General features: G+C 41.8%; 2 protein-coding genes across 2 annotated transcripts; one reads left to right on the top strand and one right to left on the bottom strand.

The window, feature by feature from the left end:
- Positions 1–9,888: 9,888 nt before the first annotated feature.
- Positions 9,889–12,095, bottom strand: LOC129582835 (cytoplasmic polyadenylation element-binding protein 1-like). The gene is given in 6 exon segments (XM_055474451.1): positions 9,889–10,077; positions 10,127–10,317; positions 10,666–10,927; positions 10,929–10,981; positions 11,440–11,566; positions 11,882–12,095. Coding segments are annotated over 6 exon segments (918 nt in total). The 5' UTR covers positions 11,978–12,095.
- A 3,082-nt stretch (positions 12,096–15,177) lies between these two features.
- LOC129582715 (uncharacterized) lies at positions 15,178–16,676 on the top strand. The gene is made up of 2 exons (XM_055474313.1): positions 15,178–15,643; positions 16,027–16,676. The coding sequence occupies exons 1-2, from the start codon at positions 15,293–15,295 to the stop codon at positions 16,474–16,476; spliced, it is 801 nt and encodes a 266-aa protein (XP_055330288.1). The 5' UTR covers positions 15,178–15,292; the 3' UTR covers positions 16,477–16,676.
- The last annotated feature ends 9,889 nt before the right edge of the window (positions 16,677–26,565 follow it).

The raw sequence follows: 26,565 nt of genomic DNA, 5'->3' as shown, positions 1-26,565 counted from the left end.
ATAACAGACTTCTACTGACATCCGTGATGTGCGATAAGAAATGCCTTAAATAATATTAATAAAAATAAATGAATTACTGCTTGCGCGGTGTTCTTTATGTATAATATGTACAATGCATGTTGTTATATAATAGAAAGGTTTATTGCGCTGTATTTAGATGGATTTAGCTTTATCACCAACAAACTATCAGATATTTGGGCATTTGTGTTAGGTTGATTGTATTACAAATATTTTGAAATACTGCATACAAAGCGGACCGTTTCAATGGGTGCATAATTACAAGAAGTAGTACAATGTTCAGTACTCAACGTTATCGGTTAGCATTTCATGGCACTGTTGAAAACTTCATCTGCCGGCTGGCGTGTACTTACTGTGCCTTACTACTCTGTAATTATTTAGATGCTACAAAACAGCGCACATTATTGTGCGCACTCTCTCTCTGAAGGAGATTAATTTAAATAGTATTTAATTTAGCGATACCATGGCTACCGGCTATTTAGCGATACCAATTTTTAGAGTGCGACTAAGTATACTACATGTTCGCTTCTTGTTGGCGTTCAGGGAAGAAAAATAATGTAATTTGCGCTTATGCATAATTACAGTGTTAAGCGCACATTTTATAACCAATTACAGATTATTAGGAATAAAAAGCAAGAAAAATGAAAATGCCTCATCTTTCAAGGTGTAATACCAAATTTTTCTAGTAATACGGTCGAAATATCGCAATGTGTCCTTTAATACGTATACCGTACGTACTAATGTAACAGGGTGTGAGGGGGCTAGGTAGGAGTCTCAGACTCGATCATAATCCTCCTCATACTAATAAAATCCGTAATCATCCTCATACTGATCGTCATAACCATAATTATACCTGCGCTCAGAATTGTCATAATCATAACCATACCGACGCTTAAATATTCATAATCATACATTCATACTCGTACCTTTCACTATTTGTAGATTCATAATTATACAATTTTAACGTGCGAAATTTCCTTTCGACTGTTAATTTGTATTCATCTACTTCCGTCCAAAACAAAATACTTTTAGATTTCAAATGAGCATTGGTATATTGTCAGCTAGCTACCCCTTTAGCTACTCTACCACTCCTCCGAACTGACCTTTCACACATTGGTTAAAATCACTTCACAAGGACGTTACAACCTTCGATGCCGCATATATGTTTCCGACGGTGAAACAACTTGCTGCAAAACTGTAAACATTCGCGCTGAAATTATTTAAAAAAATCTTGAATATTCACAGTTTGGCGTTCATAGTCTCAAACCACTCTCGAGGAGTCAACATAAGCTTCGATAAGCAATCTTCCCTGCCGGTGGTGGCACGCTTTTGATTACAAGTAGTCTTTTTTTGGGCGAAAGTAGGCGAGGGCGAATAACAGTCGAAATATATCTTCGCGTGTTAAAACTGCATGGTTTCGAACATAGCAAAAGTTATGAGTCTTGGAGTATGATTATGAATAATGTACCCGTAAGTATGATTATGATTATGACGACTTCAAACGTTGGTATGATTATGATTACAAGCCCAACCTCGGCCTCCGGCCTCGGTCGGGAAAATGTAGGATTGAATTTTGATTGTTTTATTCTATAATTGTTAATATGTAATGATTATGGAATTATTGATTAGCAAACTTTACTGTAAAGTCTGTCATATGACGAACTACTACTCTTCTGTATATCCGGCGAAAATCCTTACCCTTGTGTCTGACCGGCGAAAATCCCTACCCTCAGTCTAACCGGAGGAAATTCCTACCCCTGTGTCTAACCGGCGAAATACCCTTCCCTTTTGTCTGACCGGCGGTATTTCATACTCCTTTTGTCTATCCGGCGAAAATCCTTACCCTTTGGTCTGACCGGCGAAGAACCCTGCCCTTTTGTCTGACCGACAAAAATCCGTACCCCTCTGTCTAACCCCTCTGTCTTCGGCCCGCACGAAATTCCTACCGTTCTGTCTAACCGGCGAAAATACCTGTCTCTTTGTATAACCAGCGCAAATCGCTATCCCTCTGTCTAACCGCCGAAAACCACTACCCCTCCGTCTATCCGACGAAAATCCTTACCTTTTGGTCTGACCGGCGAAAAACCCTACCTCTCTGCCTAAGCGGCGAAAATCCCTGCCTCTTTGTTTGACCGTAGGAAATTCTTACCCCTCTGTGTGTCTGGCGAAAATCCTTACCCTTGTGTCTGCCCGGCGAAAACCCTTACGCCTCTGTCTAACCGGCGAAAATCCATGCCCCTTTGTCTGACCGGCGAAAATCTTTACCCCTCTGTCTCACCGGGAGAACCACTTACCCCTGTCTGACCGGCGGAAATCCCTAACTCCGTGTTTAACCGGCCTCAATTCTGTGCTCTTATGTCCGCATGCTAAAATCTTTCTTGCCGAATTGACATTATTTTAAAACCATCCGAATGCCGAAATTTCCACCTGAAACAATCAGTAAATGCGTCCGCTTGCTAAAACTTTTTTAATTTGACATGGTTTATTTCTATTTGGTGATCACGTTTGTCAACTGCGCAATCGGTTTTCCAGCCAATTATTATGATGACTGATTTTAATATTATCAGTATTATTATTCATAATTGTTATTTGTTTATTTCTGATAGTAATATTTATTATTCCTTTGTTTAGGTGTTGCTTTTTTCTTTTCAAAACTGAGTGCAGAACTTTATTTTGTGTTTTAGGAATAATATTTCTGTTAACAGTATTGGTTATTAAATTATCGATAAAACTATTATTTAGTTTACGGAACCGTATAAGCAACAATGGTATGGCGAAAGTCCAGCCTGATGCAGCGAGTGAATGTCCGCATAATGAAATTTATTTCTTGCACTAAAATGAATTTATAGGGAAATGGAAGAGCACCAAAACAGTGAAAACACCGCTCTTATAATAATCAGTAGAGTAATTAATTATCTAATTAATAATTCATAATAATAGTAATTCACTCAAGAAATAATTCTTCCTCCACTAATAATCACTAGCATACCGCGAATTGTTAAAAATAAAAACGTCACGTGCGAAAACCGAAGTCACTGTGCATATAGGCAGAAAAAATACGCAATTAATTTCATGAAATTTGGTGTCTGGAACTTCAAAGTAACTTTCTACCAAAATCTAAGACGCAGCAATGATGTTTCCGATTATACGTAAGTTACCCGTTGCTTTACAGTTAATCGCGTTATACTGTTGCCCCTTCCTCTTTCCGCCAAAGAAATGATAATGTATGAGTACTATCGCTCTGCCAGTTACAAAATTTCGACAAACAGGAGTGTTAAGTTTTACTGATTACTGATGTACCGTAGTTTTTATGTCTCAGTTTGCCACGCTGTGTCAGCAGTTTCCGCTCGAAATATGCGCATTTCCGCCAATCCACTAATAATTACTTTATGATAAGCCAATCAGCAAAATTCGTTTTGGTCGTGTTTCGTAATTCGAAGGAAAAGAAGGTCGAAAAACTAAAGTTATAGGGACAAACTACAGGATTTTAGGCGTTTTTTAAGCTATCGAACGAAATTCTGCGCCGGACAGTGTTGAAGGAAAAGGGAGAAAAAGAAACGGCGGAGTTAGGATTGTATATATAATGACGATCAGTATGATTATGAATTTTATCGGTATGAGGAGAATTATTAGTATGATACTCCTGCCTAGCTGTGTCAGGGACCATGAACCGAACTTGCAGTCGCGCACACTGGATGAGAGGAAACTGCAAGAGTCTTAGTCTTAATAATTTCCATAATGAAGATGCACGAGTATCAACTTGAGCGTACACGCTTCTTCGAGTTTTATAAGAGAAATAATATTGTGAAGTATTGTATAAGTAATACTTTAATAGTTAATTAATACTACATAATTAATGATGTGAACAGGAACTGCGCAGCAGGTAGAATGACAGAAAGTACAGCAGAAAGTAGTTAGAAGTAAAACAGTAGTTGCTAGGAAAGCAACGTACACGACAAATATTATTAATTTTATTGAAAGACACTCTACATAAAATACTACATAAAATACTACATAAAATACATGCTACATAAAATACAATTATAGTACCGTATATATCATTGAGCTGGCTTCTACGTTTACACATTAACTCGTACAAATCGATGCTCGTGCATCTTCATTATGATTAATTAATTTTCATATTTAGGTGTACTTCTATCGTTAACAATTTAAAGCGCTCAAAAACATGACTTAGGAATAAGAACGCTCGTTAAAAGCCATTTGAAGGCAGCTGTAAACGGTTGACCATAGTAATCGTTAAGCGGCGACCTTCCATTACAGTCCGCGCAGAAGTAAGGACAGTGATTAATCAGTACATACGCCTTATACGATCCGTAAATTTTCGTAGAATACGGAATAATTTTTTTTCTTCAGATTAGAAGGCCAGGGTCAAAAAGAGGGAGGAATTTTGAGAGGCAGGAATTTCTGCGTGGTCAAAAAGAGGGAGGAATTTTGATTTGGTTAAAAAGAGGGAGGAATTTTTTCGAGGTTCAAATGAAGTATTTAAGGACCTCTAACCCGGGTCCCCGGGTTCGCCACCGTGATTTTCTCATCAAGCGGGCTCGCTTCGCTCACCGTTTCTAATTCAAGACATGTTGGGGGTTCGATGAAACGGAAGTACCAGTGACCTTTAGGTCGCCACGTGACCTTTGGGTCGCCACCGATTTTCATGGTGATTCCTATACAGTTTAACTTGTTGAGTCGAACTGAAGTACTCGGGGACCTTGAACTGGGTCCCTGAGGTTGCTACCACGATATGTACCACATATGCATAGTTTGCTATGTTGAGTCGAACTGAAGTGCTGCGGGTTCTTGGACCCACGTCCCCAAAGTCGCCACCATGATATATATTTTATATGCATAGTTTGATGTGCTTTATCAAACTACTGCTGTAGGACGTAGAAACCCGGAATATTTCTAAATCTTCCTGAATGTTTCTAAATATTTTCATTAGTATTTCTTACTATATTTCTTCCTATTCCTAAATATATTTCTAAATATTTTAGATATTTTTCGACATATTCCTGATTACATTTCAACATATTTTTCGATAATTTAAAATATACCTGCAAATATGTCTTAACACATTTCTGAACGTATTTTTGATTACTCTACAATTAAGTTTTCTGATGTTTCTGTACCTATCTCGACAATTTTTCAATATTTCTCAAAACTTCTAAATATTCGTTATAATTCTAAGTATTTCTCATTATTTTTTCAATAAATCTTATTTTTTCTATGAATACTTTTTCTTTGTATTATACATTTTTTTAAATATACTTTTAAATATTTAAATATATTTCTAGATATTTTTGAATATACTTAGTGGTATTTTCGAAAGGTTCAGATATATCCAATTATTTCTTGATACATTTCAAAAAATATTTTAAATGTTCCACGTTTTCAATCATTTATCACATTTTTACATACATTTTTCAATAATTCTACTTCTCAACAGCTCTACCATTTTGCATTAGGTAAAACGCAGACGTACAAATTCCGATTACAGTGTTTAAGAATATCTGAAAAATAAATTACCCTAAATGTAAAACTGGTTGAAAAAACAAGGTTTTTAAAAACTGGCATTTCACTTCAAAATACCTAAATTCTTTAAGTATCAAAGTGCACAGCATGCCGAATTTTCTTTACCTAAAACCACTACGTTTTAATACTTGCTGATTATGTTCTAATCAAATTACTTTATGTAATGCTGCTGTAAAGATAAATTCAAACACCACTTTTAGATCAAATTTCTTTATGTTTACCGCAAGCTTTGGATCATAAATTCATATTATATTTTAATATAATTTTTTATAGTTTATGACCGTTTGGATTCTAAAACTGCAGTGGAAAAATGAAGTCTGGCTGAAAACGGCATTAAATATTTGAAACACGATATTTTAATTTTTAAAAGCAAATCAACAGCGCATTACCTTTATCTGCGGATGACACATTGGAACACAACTACACATGACACAATGTTTCATAATGAGACTTTGTGATGTGCCAGTTTGTTTTGAAACTCATTGAAATCTCATACAATATGTCTCATACAGTATCTCCTAGTATAGGGTGTTAATGCTTAACGCTTTCGTTGCTTTATACATTTTAAATTAAAAACCGCCGTCCACTTGCCCTAAAGCCGTATGAGGCGTAATCGCTGAAGTTTCAGATTCGACCTTGCAGATTGGGCTTTTAGTTGCAGATCTAAATTCTCATTATAAACCACCTTGTTAAAATCGTACATGTAAATGCGCATAAGTGAACCGTTTTTACGCCAAACAAATGAAATAGAAATTTGTTTTGTTCTTAAACAAATTTCAGTCGTCATAAAGAATATTTTTATGCTTAGAAAGAATACCAAAACTTTGGTTCCGTCACTTCCGCGTGCAATCTCATCGACCGGCTGATGCGCGCAAAAACCGCGTTCGCACTCATGTACTCGTACTGTACGTTCAGCCTCTAATTTACCACGGTTTTTTTTATTTATTTTAAAGCACTATGGAAAAACGAATTACATCTTCTTGTATAACTTCACAGCATAATCAAAGTTTTGAAAACCAAATTAACGCCTCAGATAAGATTCGTCCTACGTTTAGCTGTTGTATCCGACCATAGCTGAAATGAATTTTGGGTAGCTACTTAGATTTAACTTCAGATAATAAGGCTTCTTATGGATTTAAAGATGGTTGTACGTATTGGTAAATCGAGATCAGGCTTATTACTTACTTCAAACTTAGGCATTTCGAGAATTGTATCTACACAACTAAGGTATTTGGCATCTGTATTGAACTATTCAGATGTCTTTGTTTTTAGCTGTTTTGATGTTTGTATATCCTAATCCACCGACATTGATATTCTGGTGTTTGACGTTTCAGTTATCTATGTAGCTGTTAAGTAATTTTGTTGTTTAAGCTTTTTAACATTTTAAACAATTAAAAAAATTAAAAAGTGAAATTTATATAAAATAGAAATTCTTGCTTGTTTAGGTATTTAGTTGTAAAGCTTTTTGATGCTTAAGAATTAAGGTTTTTACTTTTAGGTAATGAAAAGCAAAACATTTACGAGTGGAAGTTCAGTTTTTAGATATATTCAGATACTGTAACCAGAAATCTGGACATCCGTTAACTAAAAATTTAATAAGTTTTTAAAAATTTAGAAATATTTAGAAGAAATATTCAGAAACTGTAGAGATATGTACAGAAATATCAGAAGACATAATTTTATAATAGTCAAAAATATATTCAAAAATGTGTTAAAAACACAACTACAGATTCGAGGGGCGCGGTTCCCAGGTCCCGGAGCACTTCAGTTCGACCGAGCATAGCAAACCGTGAATATATGTTACATATCGGGGTGGCAACCTCAAGGACCCGGGTTAGATGGTCCCCGAGTACTTTAATTCGACTCAGCACATTACACTGTGCATATATGGTATATGTCGTGATGGCGAACTCGTGGACCCAGTTCGAGGTCCCCGAGTTCTTCAATTCGACTCAACATGTCAAACTGCATAGGAATCACTATGAAAATCGGTGGCGACCCAAAGGTCACGTGGCGACCTTAAGGTCACTGGTACTTCCGTTTCATCGAACTCTCAACATGTCTTGAATTAGAAACGCGGGCTGCTCGCAGCTTGATGAGAAAATCTCGGTGGCGACCTCGGGGACCCGGGTTCGAGGTCCTTAAGTACTTCATTTGAACTTCGAAAAAATTCCTCCCTTATTTTTTAACATAATAAAATTCCTCCCTCCCTCCCTTCAGAAATTCCTCCCTCTTTTTGACCACGCAGAAATTCCTCCCTCTCAAAATTCCTCCCTCTTTTTGACCCTGGCCGATTAGAAAATGCCAAACCGATTGCACTGCTCAGATCGGAAAATTTATATTCCCTACAAAAAAAAAACACCTTAACGGCATCCTCGTCAGGAATGAATTATAAAGGCTACTTTTAGAATGTATTGATGATCACAATTCACAATCAATGAAAAAGGGCTGTTCACATTGGAAATATACAGCAGAGTACCGCTGTCACGTACATCGACTCAAAGAACAGTTTAGAATAATAAAAACTGCTTCATAATCAACTGTCATTTTTAAAAAAAAACGGGTGTCCATGCATTTGCAGACTACAGCCACGGAGGTACGGTCACATGGGTTTGAATCAACGAATTACCGAACTATCACTACTATTTAGTGTACAAATTGAGTGTCAAATTACTAGCCCGATAGGTAACCGCACTACCGCTACTCTCCAGTGCACAGAGTGAGTGAGCAACCAAACGAGTGGTGACGAACGAGTAACTGAGCTATCACTTCTGGAACTGCACATATTGACTGAAGTGTCACTGTTCTCGTGTACAGAGACCGGTAGGCGAGTGGTGACCGACCTACTGAAAATAATCATTGCGTACCGCTCGCTAGGTTGGTACGTAACGAAACGAGTGGTGGTCAGTAACTGAAGTACCACTACTGTTCACTGCACATAGTGAGAGACCAATTTCACTGTCCTGTACTGTCCAGTACGCAGCGCCGACTGAGACAGCGAGTAACCAAATTACCGTATTTTCTTGAGCGCAAATCGTGATAGGTGGTGGAGAACTGAAGTAACAGTAACACTACTGTTTAATGCTCATAGTTATCGCAAATAGTGAATGCAGCAATACTAAATTAATCAAAATCATTCAAGGAACCCGACCGCAGACCACAAGAAATGCCGAAGCCGTTTCTTGTAAATATTATTAACAGGGATCATTACAAAACTTATCTGCAAAGGGCTTTTAACACTGGCACGTATCGCCAAACAAGCTAAAACAAATTGTCGAAAAAATATCGAAGACATAAAATTTAACTTTCAGTACAAATTAAGCTTAGTTAGGTTTCCGTTACTCCCGTGCGCCAGCATACTGCCCCATGTATCTCAAAAGACAATCGCGCCGACATCTGTTCGGTTTTTACCAATCTTCGGTGTACACAAGGACGGGGGCGTGTTCTTCTCCGGTCGGGTAGCTGAGATGATATGCACTGAAAATGCAATAAGTCCACAATTAAACATAGGCTCAGAACGTTACATAAAAAAATATGAAACAGTTTGGGAGAAAAATAATTCAAGGTGGCCCACTTGAACGTAATTTCTTAAATCAGGATTAAAAAGGACAATTTTATTATAATTTTATGTGCACACAGCACACTGTATAGAAATTTGTACCAAAATTCGCACTTACTCGATGCGGCCGGCGGCACGTCTCTTCGGCGTCTGGCCGGGGCGGAGACGGAACGTAATAACGTCCCAACCCTGCGCTGCAGTCCCCCGATGGAAGCGAGGAGGGACGCCCAAGTCGATCACTCCATCAAAATCATGGGCGCCAAGGTAACCAAGCATAGTGAACGCGTCTGGCCTGGGAAAACTGTTCCAATTCACGTTCACAATTTGCGGGAAGTAAAGGGGAATCAAGTGCTGTCCTGCGGAGAAACAGCCAATAAATGTTACATTAAATTTTCAACGGTGCACCGGTAAAATTCGAGAAAATCGCGGTGAATTTTCGGTTAAAATATACATCTGTTCGGTGCGACTTTTGGGAAAAATTGCACCGGGTTCCACCGGTGTGAGGAAATAATCACAACGTTGGAAATCGGTGAAATCGGTGGTGCACCGGTGTCAAAAACAAACAGAAAAGTTAATGAAAATTTGAAGCAAAAACGTTTTCCGCATAAAATTTGCTACACTTTCTTTTAATTCACTGTAATCCTACCAAATCAGATCGAAGCAAACTTTTTCGGCTTTTATTTTAACGAGATGGAAGATTAAAGCGTAATTGTAATAAAAATTAATTAAAAATTTAGCGATATCAGGAAATTTTACGATATTCTTACTCAATTGAAAGCGAATCGCTTGAGGCACTGTCCCGCCGCCTCGTCGGCCTCCTCCTCGCTTTTTTCGGCCTCCTCCTCGACCATCTCCTCCGCACCCTCCCGCGTCTCCAGCTTGTCCACCAACGCCGACATCACCAACAAGGCAAAACTGCCCACCACCGTGCCCCGCACCACCGCCAACCGCGCAGCCTCCAGAATTACCGACGACCAGACTGCTTGAAACTGGACTGATATCAACCTTCGTTATATACTGCCCGGGCTGCACGCCCCAGGTGCTGCACACGGCATCCTCCAGGTAGGAATCGATCTTGATTTGGCAGGTGAACTTGGCCGTCCGGATCTCTAGCGTCTCCGCGGTGATGGCTTTCAGGTGGCCAGTCGGGTTGTTGAAGGTTACGCGGCACGATTCGAATGGGTGTTCCGTCTTATCTGTCAATAAAACGTTTTCAAAATTTACAGTAATTTTCTGTCTGTTTTATCTGTCTCGAAAGAAACGTTGTTCACTGCTAACGCTAATTTTTTACCCTTAATTACCGACATACCCTACCGATATGAAACACGAGAGGAATTAATAATAGCCTTTTTTTAAAAATTAAGTTGAAATAAATTACGTATATTTAGCAAACTAGTACGCTATTAACGTAGCTAACCGTGGATAGGTAGCCACTGCACTACAACAACCAGCTTCATTAAAACTGCATATCGTTACGCCGATCCTATGCCATTTACCATTGCACAGAATAATTTTTTTTTACGTTATTCTTGAATGATGCTTACCAGTGTCCAGTGTGGCGGCGATGACGCCGCCGAACAAATCATTCATGATCCGCCCCAGTCCCTCGGCCGTAATCATCCCGTGCAGATTGGCCACGAAGATGCGGTAGGGTGTGCCCGGAGTGGGCACGTAACCGTGCAGCGCGTAGGTGGCATCGGCCAGCTGCCACGGGCTGACCAGCGCAGATTTGCCCAGCATCCGCGGACTGGCCACGCGGTAGAACCAGTTGTGCTGGTTGTGGTGGACGTCGTAGGAGCAACGTACGGCCCAACAGCTTCTTCACGGAGCGCTCGTCTTCAAACAGCAGGTACAGATGTCCTGTAAAAAAAGCAGATTGTCAAACTGTGACAAATGATGGAATACTTGTCGCGAAATTGTCAAAAATAATTCAAAACGATTTCACAAAATTATACAATAAAGACCGAATCGCAGGCCAGATTTAATCCGAAAATTATGATAATTCTGATAATTCTCTGCCAGTCTTCGACCAAAATCAACCTTCTACGAATTGCTCTAACTATGTTGGACGTTCACGATAGATAAGAATTTAATAAACATTTCTGTACAAAATCAAAACAACCGAATGCATGCATGCATGCATGTACCGGGTATGACTAGACGCTCTACGCAAATTCATTCGAATTTAAAATTTATATTTTAACAGCAAAGCCCATTAATAAAATAACCATGCATTCCTCTACGATTCCTTCTACTCTACGCATTCCTCCTATAAGTAATTTTTCATAATACTCAGCACATTTTTGATTTTTTCTCACCTTTTGGACGCTGCGTTGAAGAGTGGTCGTGCACACCCGGCCATTCCACGCGCAGTGGGCTAAAAACTCCGAACGTTTTCTGCAAGTCCGTTTCCGTGATATCCCACGGCACACCACCCAAAAATACCTGAAACAAATGACGTGTACTGTGTTACAGAAGAACGTAAACATCAGTTCATCGCAATCGAGCAAAACCACAACAAGGAAATGGTATCTGAAGTACAGACTGTATTTGAAGCAGCACAATTTCCGTACACATCGTAACAAAACTACGACGGTGAACAGAATTCTTACGTCTCGAGCACAGTTTATTAGGAGGAAGTACAAAGCGAACGCTAAAATATATCACGCGGCTGGTTACGTCATCGTACTACTGCTACTCCGATCTGCATTAGACTACAGAGATTTTGAGATATCAGCACAGTTTATCAGCAATCTTTACCTTGCAGGAGAACGGCGAGTTTGTGCGACAGTTGCGCGGTGGTAGCGTCCCGCTCCAGACCACATGACTGTTCCCGGAATCCCGCAGGATGGCCATTCGAGCTGCACGGGAGCTGTTGGGAATTCCACGGTTGTAGCGTCCCAGAGGAGTCAGCGGAGGAGGTAATACGGGCACGCCACGTTCCAGCGTCGGACTGGGAGACGGATTGGCCCATGTTCCGAATTCCAGAGAATGCTGCGGCGGGGAACTGGCCAGGAGGGAACGGGACGCGATGGAGGAAGGGGAGTCGAACGACAGATCCCGAAAGGAATCCTCCAGACCCTTGAAAAAGGAGTTGGCCTTCTGCGCCATGATGTAGAATGGTGGCGATCTGCATCAGAGATAACGGATTTTCCGCGAAATCAACGAGCGCCTGCGCACGTGATACTGGGGCGGATAAAAACCAGTTGAGACGTACTACCGGTGGTCAGGCACAACGTGAAACTGTACGTACAAGCGTTTAACTGACCGATTCACTCTTTGCTTATTAACCATAAGTATGCTGTACGAAATTTTGTATAGAATTATAACTTTACTTTTGTTTCAGTTACTGCACTCAGTAACTGCAGTGCTGAATTTACAGTACTTACAGCGTCAACATTTTCTGTTCAACGACAACAGATCCTGGAGGAACGTTGAAATCTCGCAATTACTGAAACAGCAGCAAGATTAAACCAGATTTATTTACTTAATTGTGTACGAGTACAGAAGCCGAAAATATCTATATGAGAAAATTACAATAAAAAAAGATAATTATATTAAAATCGACTTCACGAAGAAACACGTGCGCATAGGTTAATTAAATTCTCCTTGTACTCTTTTCATTTTTAAAATAAAATAATACAAATTTAAACGATGTGTCAACGTTTAGGTAAAAAATCCAGCAACAATTAAGTACAGTATTGAAATTCACATATCAACGTTCACTTTATACAGTTTACACAACAACACAAGCAGAAAATTAATTACCGTACCAAAATTCCCGTTGGCTGTTAAAATTATTAATAAAAAAGAATTTAATAAGAAATTAGTTATTTAAAATGTATTAATCAAAGTCTAAGATAAAAAACTCGGAAAAGAAAATTATAGTAAAAATATGACTAAAATTGTAGTAAAATCGTATTAACATCAAAAATGTTTGAACACAAACACTGTGAAATAAACACGAGTAAATTAATTTATACTCCGATATGCTCGGCTTATTTCATGAATAAAAAATCACGGGTAAACGATGTCTTGAAGTTTACGTAGAACATCTTTACCAATGACTCTAAGACTGATCGACGCCGGAATGACATTGCGCCATTGCACTACGATATCCATTTATCAGAACAGAAGACTTGCCATAAAGGAGAAGGTATAAGAAAAATGCGTTGTAAAATTAGTCCTATGCTCGGCCAACGTAAAAACATTGCTAACGGAGCGCAATTAATAAAAACAAACCTTACTATACAACCATCGTTCTATTAATCTGCCCCACAAAAACAAATATGTGAATGAATATGTAAAAGTATTTAAAATATGAAACAACATAATTATGTAAATGAAAATGTACATGCGGTAGCCAGCCGAAACGATAAAAAAGACAAACATTTATTTAAAATTTTAAAAAATACACCGTGTTTCTTGTTTTTAATAAATACTCGATCAGTTTGTACTACATGTGGCTGTAATTTTAATTTTGTCTCATTTAACTGTTTAGATTCCTTTAGATTGATTGAATTTCTTTTATTACTCCTAAATAAAACTGAAATGAAATTTTGTAAGTCTTTTCGGTTGTATTTCGTCGTTACTAGGATGGGTGTCTTCCGGCGTCGTGGTACAATCATCATGAAATTGATGCATGAATAAATCAAGGACATCCGTTCCGGATCCACGGGGATACAGTTGTTGAAAATGAAAAAAGCCTGCTTTGGAGGCGGACAAAAGAACCTTGAAGAAAACTGATTGCACAAATATACAAATGTATGGATTACTTATTCGAAAATATTCTAACAGTGAGGTATTGTGGAAATACTGGAATGTATATATTCAGATAAAAACAAAAGCCACCATTTCCTTACTAATTACTTGGTTTCGCCATTACACTACGATTTCATTAGAACAACATGATGACTGCGCCAAAAAGGGTTGCGGCTACTACGTATACAAACACTGACAAAACCCCATATTATTCAAAATACTTACTATTGCCTACAAATTACTTTTTATTAAGGATTGAATACAGTTAATCTCGCACACAAACAATAAAATAATTGTTGTTTTATCGGCGCTCACCATCAACATCTACACCAGCGTGACCACGAAGTAATTTATGACCACAAATTAAAAGCATTTTCTAATTGAGAATTATTTGTGCGTAAAGGTTAAGGACTTCTTTTTCCTCATTTAATTTTGAATGAATACACATAGTTTTACGTATCATACGTTCGTGTCGAATTACTGTACATGCTATTATTACTTTACTCCACGTGACGTACAGATATTACAGTATGCTAACTGTAAAACTTTGACATGTTTGCTGCTATATACATGTATTTAATAAGCTGATTGAAATTGTGCTTCCTTTAAGGTGATGCCACCGGAAAACGACGACCAACTGCAAACCTCCGATTCCTAAAATACCACACATTACGATGCAGTCTAAGGGGCGTTTCTCCTACATCGAATATTTCGTTTTAGCATTTTAGCATACAGAAATATCACATTTCTTATTTCCCTGCTGCTCTGAGCAGTGCTGCTTAGAGCAGAGAAACAATTCCCTAAATGCCGGCCGTGACACCGTTATTGCGGTACAAACCGTTTGTATGTCTAGCCAGAATGGCCATAAAAACTACAGAGATACCGATTCGGTGGGTTGTCCACACGTGGTTGGCCGGCGATTGCCAGCAGAACTTTGTTAAATCAATAAGAATTCACAGCTTTGTTTTCGGCAGTGAAAAGCGGAAACAGCCTACTCCCGTGAGTTTATGTAAGTCACAACGCAGAATTTAGGTTGTCATATGTAAATAAGCAAGGCAGTTTCACGAGTCTGTTATTATGAAACCAGGGTTTACGATATCATAGAAGCCTCGTAAAAACGGTTAGGGATTGCACAACTTGGCAGTAATTAGCAATTGTTTCCTGAGGTACCTGGTAATGATATGCGCATTCCTTACTTTTATCCCGCAGTTTCGGCTCGCTTTAAACGGCTTTTGTAGCTGTCATCAAACTGCTGTTGTGCAGGTTGCCGCGTATTTAAGCCGCTTCTCCGCTGATCCTGGTCTTTGTATTGAATTACTTTACTTTCCACACTGGCATTTCTTCGTAACTCTTCGACCGCAGCGCATCAGAGGGAGTTCTCTTAGCAGTCAAACCAGCTGCCTCCTAACGATGATTCTGGAAGGTGGTCTGATTTTTTTCGTCAGTGTAGTCGGCGTCCTTGGCCAGATCCCGTCGCCGAGCGCCCCGCTGAGTAACTTCTCCTACATTTCCGGTAAAGGGAACGTACTCCTGGCCATCGATCGCACCGGCATCGTCAACCGTCTCGACAACGGGGCCTGGGTTGCATTGCCCGAACCCACGCCACTTGTCAATGATGGGGACGTGGGATCTGCCAAAGCCGTTAGTGTGGGCGCTAGTCCGGATGGATGGCATCACTTGTGCACTCTGACGGGTCAAACATACCGCTTCAATCCAACCAGCAATGCTTGGGAGTTCTCCAATAGTGGTCGCTGTCTGCAGGTGAGAGTAAGCTACTGTTCGCGAATGAGCGTATTACTGTGTATTATATTCCCTCACTAAAGCACACTGACTAGTGACGAATACTGTATCTTTCTGATACAATAATGAAGATTTAGCCCGGATAGTCAGGCTTATGCTGTACATATATGTGTTCGTGTCGAATTCAAACGAAATGCAGTATTAGTCAGTCTTATTTATTTGGGAAGCATCCAAAATATTTTGTAGTACGTTGTGCTTTCGAGGCATAAACCGCCGCATATCCCAAGAAAAATAACGTAAACGGAGATCTGAAAAACTACCACAAATATTAAGGAAATTTTTCTTTTTAGCCGCTATCGTTGCAGAAGCGTAGCGTTTTAATGGATGTATAAAACCATTTGCAGGTCAACGCCATGAGCAAAAACACCGCTGTGGAGATTCAGAGGCCGTCTGCACTGGACAGTAATGATGGAGATATCCGAAAATACAACGGAGCAGGCTTGATCCCTACATGGACCCTCGTGGCCGGTAGCAACCAGCGAGTGTTTCAGTATAGCAAATGGGTTAGTATCGGGGAAGACGGAGAGATTTGGACCATCTCTCGCAAAGGTAATGTGTTCCGCTACAACGGAGCTTCTAATAACTTCGACGGGATCCCGATTCTCAGCGCTATCGCGCTGGATGTGCGCAATGCTACATACGCTACCGTCGTCACCGCCGGCTGCAACGCGTGGACTTTCAAGAGCGGCACGTGGACCAAGTGGGCCATCAGCACCTGTCCGGTGCAGACCACCTCCACCAGCAGTAATGATTATTACTTAGACGAACACGGCAGATTTGGTTCGCGCCATTAAATTTCGGTAATAATGTGGTCATGGCTAAATAGGCTAATGGATGAAGATTGCTTGCTTGCAGTAGTGGAATGAAGTTTGTCGCTTTATCTTCGATATCCTACACTATTAATTATGCGAGTAATGCACATCTCGCAGTTGGCTTACAATTGTTAGCTTCGGCTAATTTGATTGATTTCCAGCTAATAAAATATGGGAGCAGCGATTGTCACGGGTTTACAAATTTGCCAAATTTATTCTGATATACAGAGACCTTTGTACTCTTGCAGCACCGAAGGGGCAATTTATAGATGAAGTGCTTTCCGAATTGCTACCCCTGTCAGCTGTAACTGCTACTCTTGTACTGCTTATCAAACCGTACACAATACAAATCATACCATAATCAGAAGTTCGTTTTTTGTAGTATTTTTTGGTATAAAAAAATTTGGCTCGCATCGGGTTGAACAACGGAAGCCTAAATATTATGTAATCCTTCTGTACCATGCAAATGTTTTGTTCTATGGCGGAAGCTGGCGTTGCGATAAATGCTGCGGCAGCGAATGAGTCGCCGGCATTTTACCAGAAGATCGGAGAGAAGATTGTGCTACAAACTGGCGAGATTCCAAGCCATGACTTTGTCTACGAGTACCAGAAGCATTAGTTTGAAAAATGACAGGACAGTGCTGTTTTTATACTGTTTTTATTGTATGGGTATTATACGCATTACTGTAGTATCAAGGACATCATCACATAACAAAACTCAAAACAAGGAACTTTTTAAAAGAGGGAGAAATGATATCTTAAAAGGTCAGCTTAAAACAAGGTTATCTTACTAACAGAGAAAACAGCCTCCAGTGACATGCCTTTTGGTGACACGACTCACACGAGTACGTTCGTCTTAAAACAAGGTTATCTTATTAACAGAGAAAACAGCCTCCAGTGACATGCCTTTTGGTGACACGACTCACACGAGTACGTTCGTCATCTTCTCCATCAAATTCCGGCTCCTGGTTTAGTACGGAAATAGTCGGTCAAGATAACTTGAACGAACGAGATCGGCGTTGGCAATATGAAGCAGAACATCTCAAACACGGAAGAGTTGGTCAATGCCGTATATTGCCAATCGGCTCAGTGTAGAAACATCCAGCAGCCACAAGTCCACCTCGTCCCACACGCGCAGTGACCCGTCTGAGTTAAATCCGCTCAACCTAAAATGCGTGCATAGGTAGTAAGTGCGAATCTGCGTGTTAACCAGCTGCGTGAACCCTTTCCATCTAACTCGGCATTTTACAAAATGACGTTTTCCACTCTTCCGCCCGGTTCGCACTCGTTTTCTCCTGTCGGACACCGCCGCGCCCGACGCTATAGAGGATACCACATCTCCGACCACATAGTCTGCGTACAGCACAAGAGCTGCGCGTGCATGTCCATGCATTATACAAGCAGTACACATTGCTAGTTTTCCGTACACAAACTCTGTGTTCTAAGACATGGAGATTCCTACATTACGTGATTTTACCACGTAAACATAAACCGGTTTGTGGCGACTGCCGGTTGTAACCAGGTGGCCAGAATCTGAGAACGGAGAGAGAGCACGGCAGACGGATTTTATACCGCTCACCGGCACTCACTCATTGGCCATTGCTATGTTCGAGTCAAGTGCGCGACCGTACCGCAGTCGAGAAGAAAATTAGGGTACAGAACGGCCGTGAGAGTGAACCTTTCTTCGTACTCATAGGGAAATGTAATTTCGAATGGACTCCCAATCCTCTGGATAGACCAGCGTGTGCTCAGTGAAGGGCGGAAAGTTGTCGTTGAGAGCGTGCATGAAGCGCGCGCTCATGCGCGTTCGGCCTTCGCTGCAGCGCAGGAGCAGCCGCGGGATAGTGTGACTCCCGCGTTAGATGCACCATCAGGTCCTGCTCGAGTTCGCGCAGGGATCGGGCGGCCGGATAGCGATCCCATTCAAATACCTGGAACGCTGCGGGGCCGAACAGGTCGCCTACGGTCCAGTTGTACAGTACAATGGTGTCGACCAGGTATTTGCATACCAAGGTCTCGAGCGCAGCCGGATGTTTAAAGGGCACGTCATGGTACCGAGGAATCGGTTGCGGTCTGTGGCTAGTGTGGTCCTTGTAGAGAAATGGCAGCTGGGTTTGGTGGACGTCTAACATGTGTTCAAGCCATTTGAACAAGGTACCCACGTCACTTGGCGGGAGGAATCGCAGCACGGTTACACTGATAGTGTTCGAAGTGATGTAGCGGCTCAAGAGAGTGGCCGCTTTGAAGCAGTTATCGCTGTCGGACTGCAGCTGCCAACAACTCTCAAAAGAGATGCTGACGTGCTCCACCATGCGGGCACTCCTCAGCAAGAGCTGCCACAATGCGCACACCCTGTCGCAAAAGGGATCAGTAAATAGATGATCAAGCATTGCGTACGCTAAAGATTGCAAGTATATCTGTTACCGTTGGGCCCTCATTTGGGAGTGTACATCCAGGTGGGCTAAGATGTCGCCAAGGCGTCAGCGGAGAAAAAGGCGCGCTCGTTAGATATGCATTGCTCTCCAGCCCTGTAGCAAGACGACAGTTTGAATCTTAGATAGTTACATTGAAAGTTCCAACCACATATTTCATCGAGCTTATTTTAAAATTTTCGGTTTCTAACGCTATAATTGATACTTCAAAAATTCCAGGCACGATTATTGACAGTGGAAGTAAATTTCATATGTTTGGTGGTAATCCGGCGTTAAACGTGAGATCGTGGTTTCACGGTGAGTTAAGTGGCACTTAACGCATCAATAAGCAGGAGCAACATGTGCATGCTTAATGCTGTACAAGCAGAAGCACAAATGCAGGATCAATTTTTTCTCGCACTCGAAGTCCGCTACTAAATCAAAGAACCACCAAAAACTGTCATACAGTACTAAGCTACTAATCGGTTTCCTGTAGCAGGACAAAACGATTTCGAATGGACGGAAGACTTGTCCGACTGGCTAAATGATTCTGCAGTACTTTCGTCAACGTGACCTCCGTCGCCTGGGCAGTTTCGGCGTCACTTGCGAAACTCACGGTAACAAACATACAACCTTCCCGCTCGACGCGTAAGTGAAAACGACAGCGATCAGGCGGACACGGCCAGACGGATGCGGGTGGCGGTCTGAAAGCATCGCGCAGATGTTTTATTATGCGGAATTTGTCGGATGCTGCGCTGAGAATCATTTGCGCCCCGGGAAAAGGAATGAAGTGTTTGGTGTAAAGCCGACCGGTGCGACGCTCCAGTAACGGCGGATCCGATGGCAGCCAGTAAGCGGCAACTTGACCTTATGAACCATTTCAGACCATGTGGTGACAACGGTGTCGTTGCCGGGAGGATCAAACAGTTGCGTTGTGATACTAAACATTTCACAGGAGTCTTTGCAGCTTCTGGATGTATGCAGCACTGTGGCGGTCGAAAGCGAAACGGTCCGCCGTCTTCATCACGCAGTGCCACTTGTAGTTGTAGTTGTAATTCCCTGATCTTGTAGCTGAAACGATATATGTTAGTCTCCCAGTAAAACGGCAGCAGCCAGACGCTTCCCATGTGGATCCATTTCGCCGTGACCTTTGCAGAGTCAAAGTGAATGAGTGCTTGGTCGCCTTTGATGTCTTGGATGTATCCCAGCCACCACGTGTCGTCACCGTTGCGAACATTAACCGTGTTCTGGTAGTTCATCTGGTTGGTATCAGCTAACAGCGGTCGGTAGTGGTACCGCGGCATCACGCCCCAGGGCGAGTCATATTGACCTGAAGGAATCATCCGCTTATCATAGGAAGTACATAACAGAACGTTTACAACAGAACGTTCACAACACTTGGATAAATTCTATCAGTGTCGAGTGTCGAGACCGGCAAGACGCTGCAAATGAACCCAAATTCAAAATGTCATATCAAGATTCGAGCTAATCATGCATTATTGCTGAGCCTGTAGATTTGCCACCAAAGGGCAAAAAAAGACAGAGAGAATTACGTACTGGTCATGGTTTGAATGGAAACTGCACAAACGCAATACACAGTGTGCTAGTATTGTAGTGCATAGCGCATACTCCGCACGGACGTCAGCTGATACTGTACAGATTCAAAAATTCATGTTCCCACAAAGCGGTAAGAAACAGGGTATTGCTTAGATTAGCATCGTGGTTAGGTCAATAATTAGACCGAGGAGAATCTTTCTTAGATTCTAAGATGCTGATAAGGTTCTGTGGTGTTGGTATAAGTTCAAAGTGTACTTGCATGTACGATGCGATACTTCGATATGTTTTCGTGATTCTTAGATTCCTAAATTCTGGTTTCCTGTTAACAGCTTCTGCTGTTTCTATCCTGTTTCTATAGCTACAATTCTTTCCTTTTTCAGTTCAGTTGCTTCTTGCTATGATCCCAATCAGCTGATAAAGTTACGATACATCAGAATTTCAGATCTTTCATATCTGTCGACTGTATCCAACCAATGTCGACCAACCCAGCCATTAACAGAAAATGGAACAAAACTTTACGGATTTGTTATATCAACAAAGGGGAGGAGGAGGTGCAGAAGGCCTCTCATTTACGAGTATTAGTCGTATATGAATGGCCTTTTCGTTCGCTTCCTCGTTTTGGCCAACGGCGGCAACCTTGTCCTCCCTTTGACCTTTGCGTTCGGTTGGCTTTTAAGTTTAAACCGTGATGTTTACGAAATACATGCGTATAGTAAAACAAGTGCTATTTTTTAGTACTAATTAAGCTTTAATTAATTGTAATCAAACTACAGTGTACGTTTGATGAAGCGGAAACAATGTTGTTATGTTAATAATACGTAATTACCCAGACTAAGCCAAGTTTGTTTAAAAAATATGAACAGAAATTCGTGCATAGATTTCCTAATAGTTAGCAGTTGTGTCTATGATTTGGTATAAGTAATGAATGTTCGCACAATTAATTTCGTGATACTGCGCACGGAAACAGGTTACGCTTGTCGCATATGATCGCGGGCTTGTACGGATATACGGCATTAATTCACGCTTCCAAAGCGAATAAAAAGTATATTATATAAATTAAATTAGGCCTAATGAGGTAAGTATTCCTAACCCGCAACACGCACGAAAGAAAATTATTTAGCACTAACGTGAAATACGAGTAGATGCTAAATAATAAATAGCATGCTTTATCATTTTAATACTCGTACAGAGTACTGACTCTTTCAAAAGAAATACCCAAGTACAACCTTGTAGGGGAAAATAGCTATGAAGTACGAGCAAAATTGTTACGATGTACTCGTAGTCTCGTAATATGTACGAGTATGTACGAGTCACTTTTTGGCTATATATGTAAGAATGGCCTTTTCTTATAAGCCATGAACATTCCCCTTTCTGTCCTAAGCCTTTTGCCGAATTGCGAAACTGTAGTACATGGGCCAAAAGGAGTAGGACGGCGATTATCAGACTGTTAAGGTTAATAATACTTTTTTTCTCTTTTCTCTTCAGTTTTGTAGCCAGTGAGGTGTTCAGACTCACTCATGAAGGTATGGAAGAATAATATTATTATAATTTGCAATCATACAGGTCGCACCATGTTTTACAGTACGAGTATAATATTAATATTTTAAGGCGAGCAGATAAGTAAATGGCCGCGGTTTCTGCACTTACTGCTGAATTAAACACAAAATCTAAGGAGGAAAGGGTTGACATCCAACGCGCCCCCAGGGCTTAGTGATGACTTCTGGCTGAAAGTCAGCAGGGAAGAACAACATACAATAACCACTACAAGTATCGAAACTATTCGAAAGACCACGGAGGATAGTATAATATAATCGCTGAGTTTGATGCTACGGGAGACCATCTCAAAATGCCTGTTTCACTTTCAAAAAACAAAAACGGAGTTGACGAATTCAATGATAACGAAGACACTGACTCCGCTTATCTTATTCGCAAAAGCTGTTACGCACTCGTTGTAGCTTGAGTTTGGCAATAAGAAAGATTTTTCGAATAAATCTGTATATGCCAAGGTCAAAGGTCGTCCTGCATTAGGTAGGAATGAAGTGAAAACGGATTCCGGATTTGGAGCAGGACGAAGCAAGAGCTTATAACACGTTTGCTATACTTTCGTGCCGTTGTTCCCTATCCCGCTCACCCTTTGCTGTTAACAACAAGGTACAAATACGATTTGGTCTCGTATTGCCAGGCAGTTGCATACTTCGTGATATGGAACATAGAATAAGTAGATTATGCTACGGTATTTTGTGTAATGGAGCGGCTTTAGCTGTTTGCTTCCCAAGAATGTGAGAATGCGGAAGACCCGGTGCACAATATCGCGTCCAAATTAATAAGTGAATGGTATAACAGCAGTAGCTACTGTCACAGTTGGCGCAGCAGTGGCTATAATGATTCTGTTTTCCGTTATTGGATTTCTTATTCTTATTACCAATTAAAGCTATACCATACCCAGGAAGTACATAGTTCTTGCAGTCTATGAATGCTTAGGACTGGGGCTATATACAAGAAAAATTACGATGGAACAGGCATTAAAAAATTCGAGGTGGCGGATTAATTGGACAAAGCGGAATAATTTTCGAGCCAACACATTCAAACGACCGTTCGTTAAAATGTGCTGAAGCAAACAATTGCAAACAAAAACAGTAACCGAAAGCGCTGAAAGTGCGAGTAAGTAACTGAATTACGTATTTCATGTGCCTGCTACCCGTAATTTTGTCGATATAGGACAAAATTTTACAGAACCAATGGTTCAGTACTTAATACAACGCAATCGGAGTCGTTGAAGTGGGAAAAACGAATACCTTAAAAGGTTAACTTAAACCAGATGATCTTATTAACAGAAGAAGCCGCCTCCAGCAACGCAACAATGACAAACATGTCTGGCATACTTTTTGGTGACACGACTCACACGAGTACGTTTTTCATCTTCCCGATCAAATTCTGATTCCTTGTTTAGTACGGAAACAGTCGGTCAAGATAATCTCAACGAATGAGATCGGCGTTGGAAACATGATGCAGGACGTCTCAAACAAAACATGATGCAACTTAACACGTCTCAAACACGGAAGAGTTGGTCGATGCCGTATATTGCTAATCGGCTCAGTTTAGATACATCCAGCAGCCGCAAGTCCACCTCGTCCCAAACGCGCAGTGACCCATCCGAGTTAAAGCCGCTAAACCTAAAACAGTGTGCATAATAAGTGCAAATCTGCGTGTCAACCAGCTGCCGGAACCCTTTCCATCTCAGTCGACATTCTATACGGCAACGGTTTCCAATATCCAGCCCGGTTTGCCCTCTTTTCTCCCGGCCATGGCCGCAACCCTAATGTTGTGGTGGATAGCACATCTTCGACCACAGAGATTGTGTACCGGATACCAGTCACAAGGGCGGCGCGTGTGCTGGTTTTCCGTAAACAAACTCTGTGCTCTAAGACGTGAGGATTTCTTCATTACGTTATGTTACAACCTAAACATAAACAGGTTTTGCGGCGGCTGTCGGTTGCCCAACTGAATCATAGAACGAAGAGAGAGCACGGAAGACGGGATTTAATACCGCCACTCACTCCCTGCTGTAATCGTTTCACGTGCGTGACCGTACCATAGGTGAGAAGAAAAAAGGGTACAGAGTGTCGTGAGAGTAGAATCAGTCCTCGTCGTACTCACAAGAAAATGTAATTTCGAATGGACTCCCAATCCTCTGGATAGACCAGCGTGCGCACCCAGCGATCATGGACAGTCTTGACCTTTGTCAGCATGTCTACGGTGACCGGCGGAAAGTTGTCGTTGAGAGCGTGCATGAGGCGCGCGCTCATACGCGTTCGGCCTTCGCTGACGCGCAGTACCAGCCGCGGGATGGTGATCTGGAGCTTGTCTATATCCAGAGTGTGTGACTCTTGAGTAAGGTGCAGCATCAGGTCCTGCTCACGTTCACGCAGGCGGATGGTGGGCGGAGAGTTATTCCACTCAAACACCTGGTATGCTGTGGCGCCAAACAGGTCGCCCACGGTCCAGTGGTACAGCACAATGGCGACGCCGACAATGTCTTTGTATATCAAGGCATCATGCGCTGCCCCGTGTTTGAAGGGCTCATCGTCCCACCGTTTAATCGGCTGCGGTTTGCAGGTAGTGTTGACTTTGTAAACAAGAAACGGCAGTGGGGTTCGGTGGTCCTCTCGCATGTGGCATAGCCAGTCGAACAAGATACTCTCGTCGCCGGGCGGTAGGAATTGCAGCACGGTTACACTGATGGTGTTCGAAGTGATGTATCGGCTTAAGAGAGTGGCCGCTTTGAAGCAGTTATCGCTGTCGGACTGCAGTTGCCAACAACTCCCAAACGAAATGCTGACGTGCTCCGTCATGCGGTTGCTGCTCAGCAACCGCTGCCACAAAGTGCATACCCTGTCGCAAAAGGGACCGTCAGAGTTTGAACACACTTGAGATTGCTAATACAATAGTGTGTTACCGTTGGGCCCTCATTTGGGAGTGGACATCCAGATGCGCCAAGATATCATTCAAGAGCCACGGCGTCAGATAGGTGATGTGCACATACGTTCGCAACGCATTGCTTTCCAAACCTGCAGCAAGACGTCAATTTGAATCTGAAGTCTTTTTTAGTATTGTATTTTTCCGATAGCTCTCACAACTTTCTTGCTTTACTACGCACGCAAACGTCTACAGTACATAAATGGACACATTGAGCTCTTCGATACTGGTGCGCACTGCAATCTGTAGGGTACAAAGTTTGCGATAGGTATCGAAGTTTGCGAAAGGTATCGGAGTAAAAGTAGAAGACATTATAGAGTACAAATTTTAAGACTAGCGGAATCCTTAACCGTTCGTTGCCCCGAGCCGTGATGCTGTATGGTTCAACTGTCTGCTACAGTCTACCATTTCGCCTAGTTTGCTGTAACCACTAACCAGTATCTACAGATACTGTAGGAAGATGTAACATTTACTGGTTATGCGCGGCATGTCACTAACCGCTTTCTTGTGGGAGGACGAAACGATTTCGAATGGGAGGTAGACTGCTCCGTCTGGTTAAATGTTTTTGCAGTGCTGTCGTCAACGTGGCCTCCGTCGCCTGCGCAGTTTCCGCGTCACTTGCGAAACTCAGGATAACAAACATACAACCTTCCCGCTCGACGCGTAAGTGAAAACGACAGCGGTCAGGCCGACGTGGCGAGACGGATGTGGGTGGCGGTCTGAAAGCGTCGCGCAGATGCTTTATAATGCGGAACTTGTCGGAGGCGTCGGCTAGAATCGTCTGTGTCCCAGGAATGGGAATGAAGTGTTTTGTGTAGATCAGGCCGCTGTGTCTCTCCAATAACGGTGAATCCGGTGGCGGCCAATAACCGGCAACTTGACCTTTATCCACCATTTCGGAACAATAAGTGGGAGCGCCGGCGTTGCCGCGAGAATGAACCATGTGCGTTCTGATACTGAATATTTCGCAGGAGTCTTTGCAGCCGTTGGAGGTACACAGCATTGTGACGGGTCGAAAGCGAAAGGGTCCGCCGTCTTCATCTCGCAGTGCCACTTGAAGTTCCCTGACCTTATAGTTGACAACAGCCATTGGAGGTATACCACTCTCCCCATAGAACGGCAGCAGCCAGACGCTTCCCATGTGGATCCATCTCGCCGTAACCTTTGTGGAGTCAAAGTGAATGAGGGCGTGGTCGTCGTTTATGTCTTGTATGTATCCCAGCCACCACGTGTCGTCAGCGTTGCGAACAGCAACCGTGTTCTGGTAGCCCATCTGACTGCCATCTGCTAGCAGCGGACTATACCGCGGCATCGTGCCCCATAGCGAATCCATAATCATCTAGAAAATCATCTGCATATCATAGAAATAGCAGAGTGGGAAATTCTGTTCGTTTTGAGGCCGATAGTGGCGGCGGTAAAACGCTGCAGTAAACCAACTGTATGTCTGTATGTCATGATTCGGGATATCATAATCCCTGAGTTTGTAGATTAGAAGAAAACTGTTTGAAACTGTTTGAAGGAAAATCGTAAAAACTGGAAGAATGTAAAGTAGGCTAAGGGCAAAAAGGCGGAGAAAACACTAGAAGAAAATTTTTTGGCCGAAAAGAAGAGTGGAATGATCAGAAAT

This window comes from Paramacrobiotus metropolitanus, unplaced genomic scaffold (genome assembly GCF_019649055.1).
Source record: "Paramacrobiotus metropolitanus isolate TYO unplaced genomic scaffold, Prichtersi_v1.0 Parri_scaffold0000008, whole genome shotgun sequence".
Taxonomy (NCBI): domain Eukaryota; kingdom Metazoa; phylum Tardigrada; class Eutardigrada; order Parachela; family Macrobiotidae; genus Paramacrobiotus; species Paramacrobiotus metropolitanus.
This window is presented reverse-complemented; position numbering and strand designations above follow the sequence as displayed.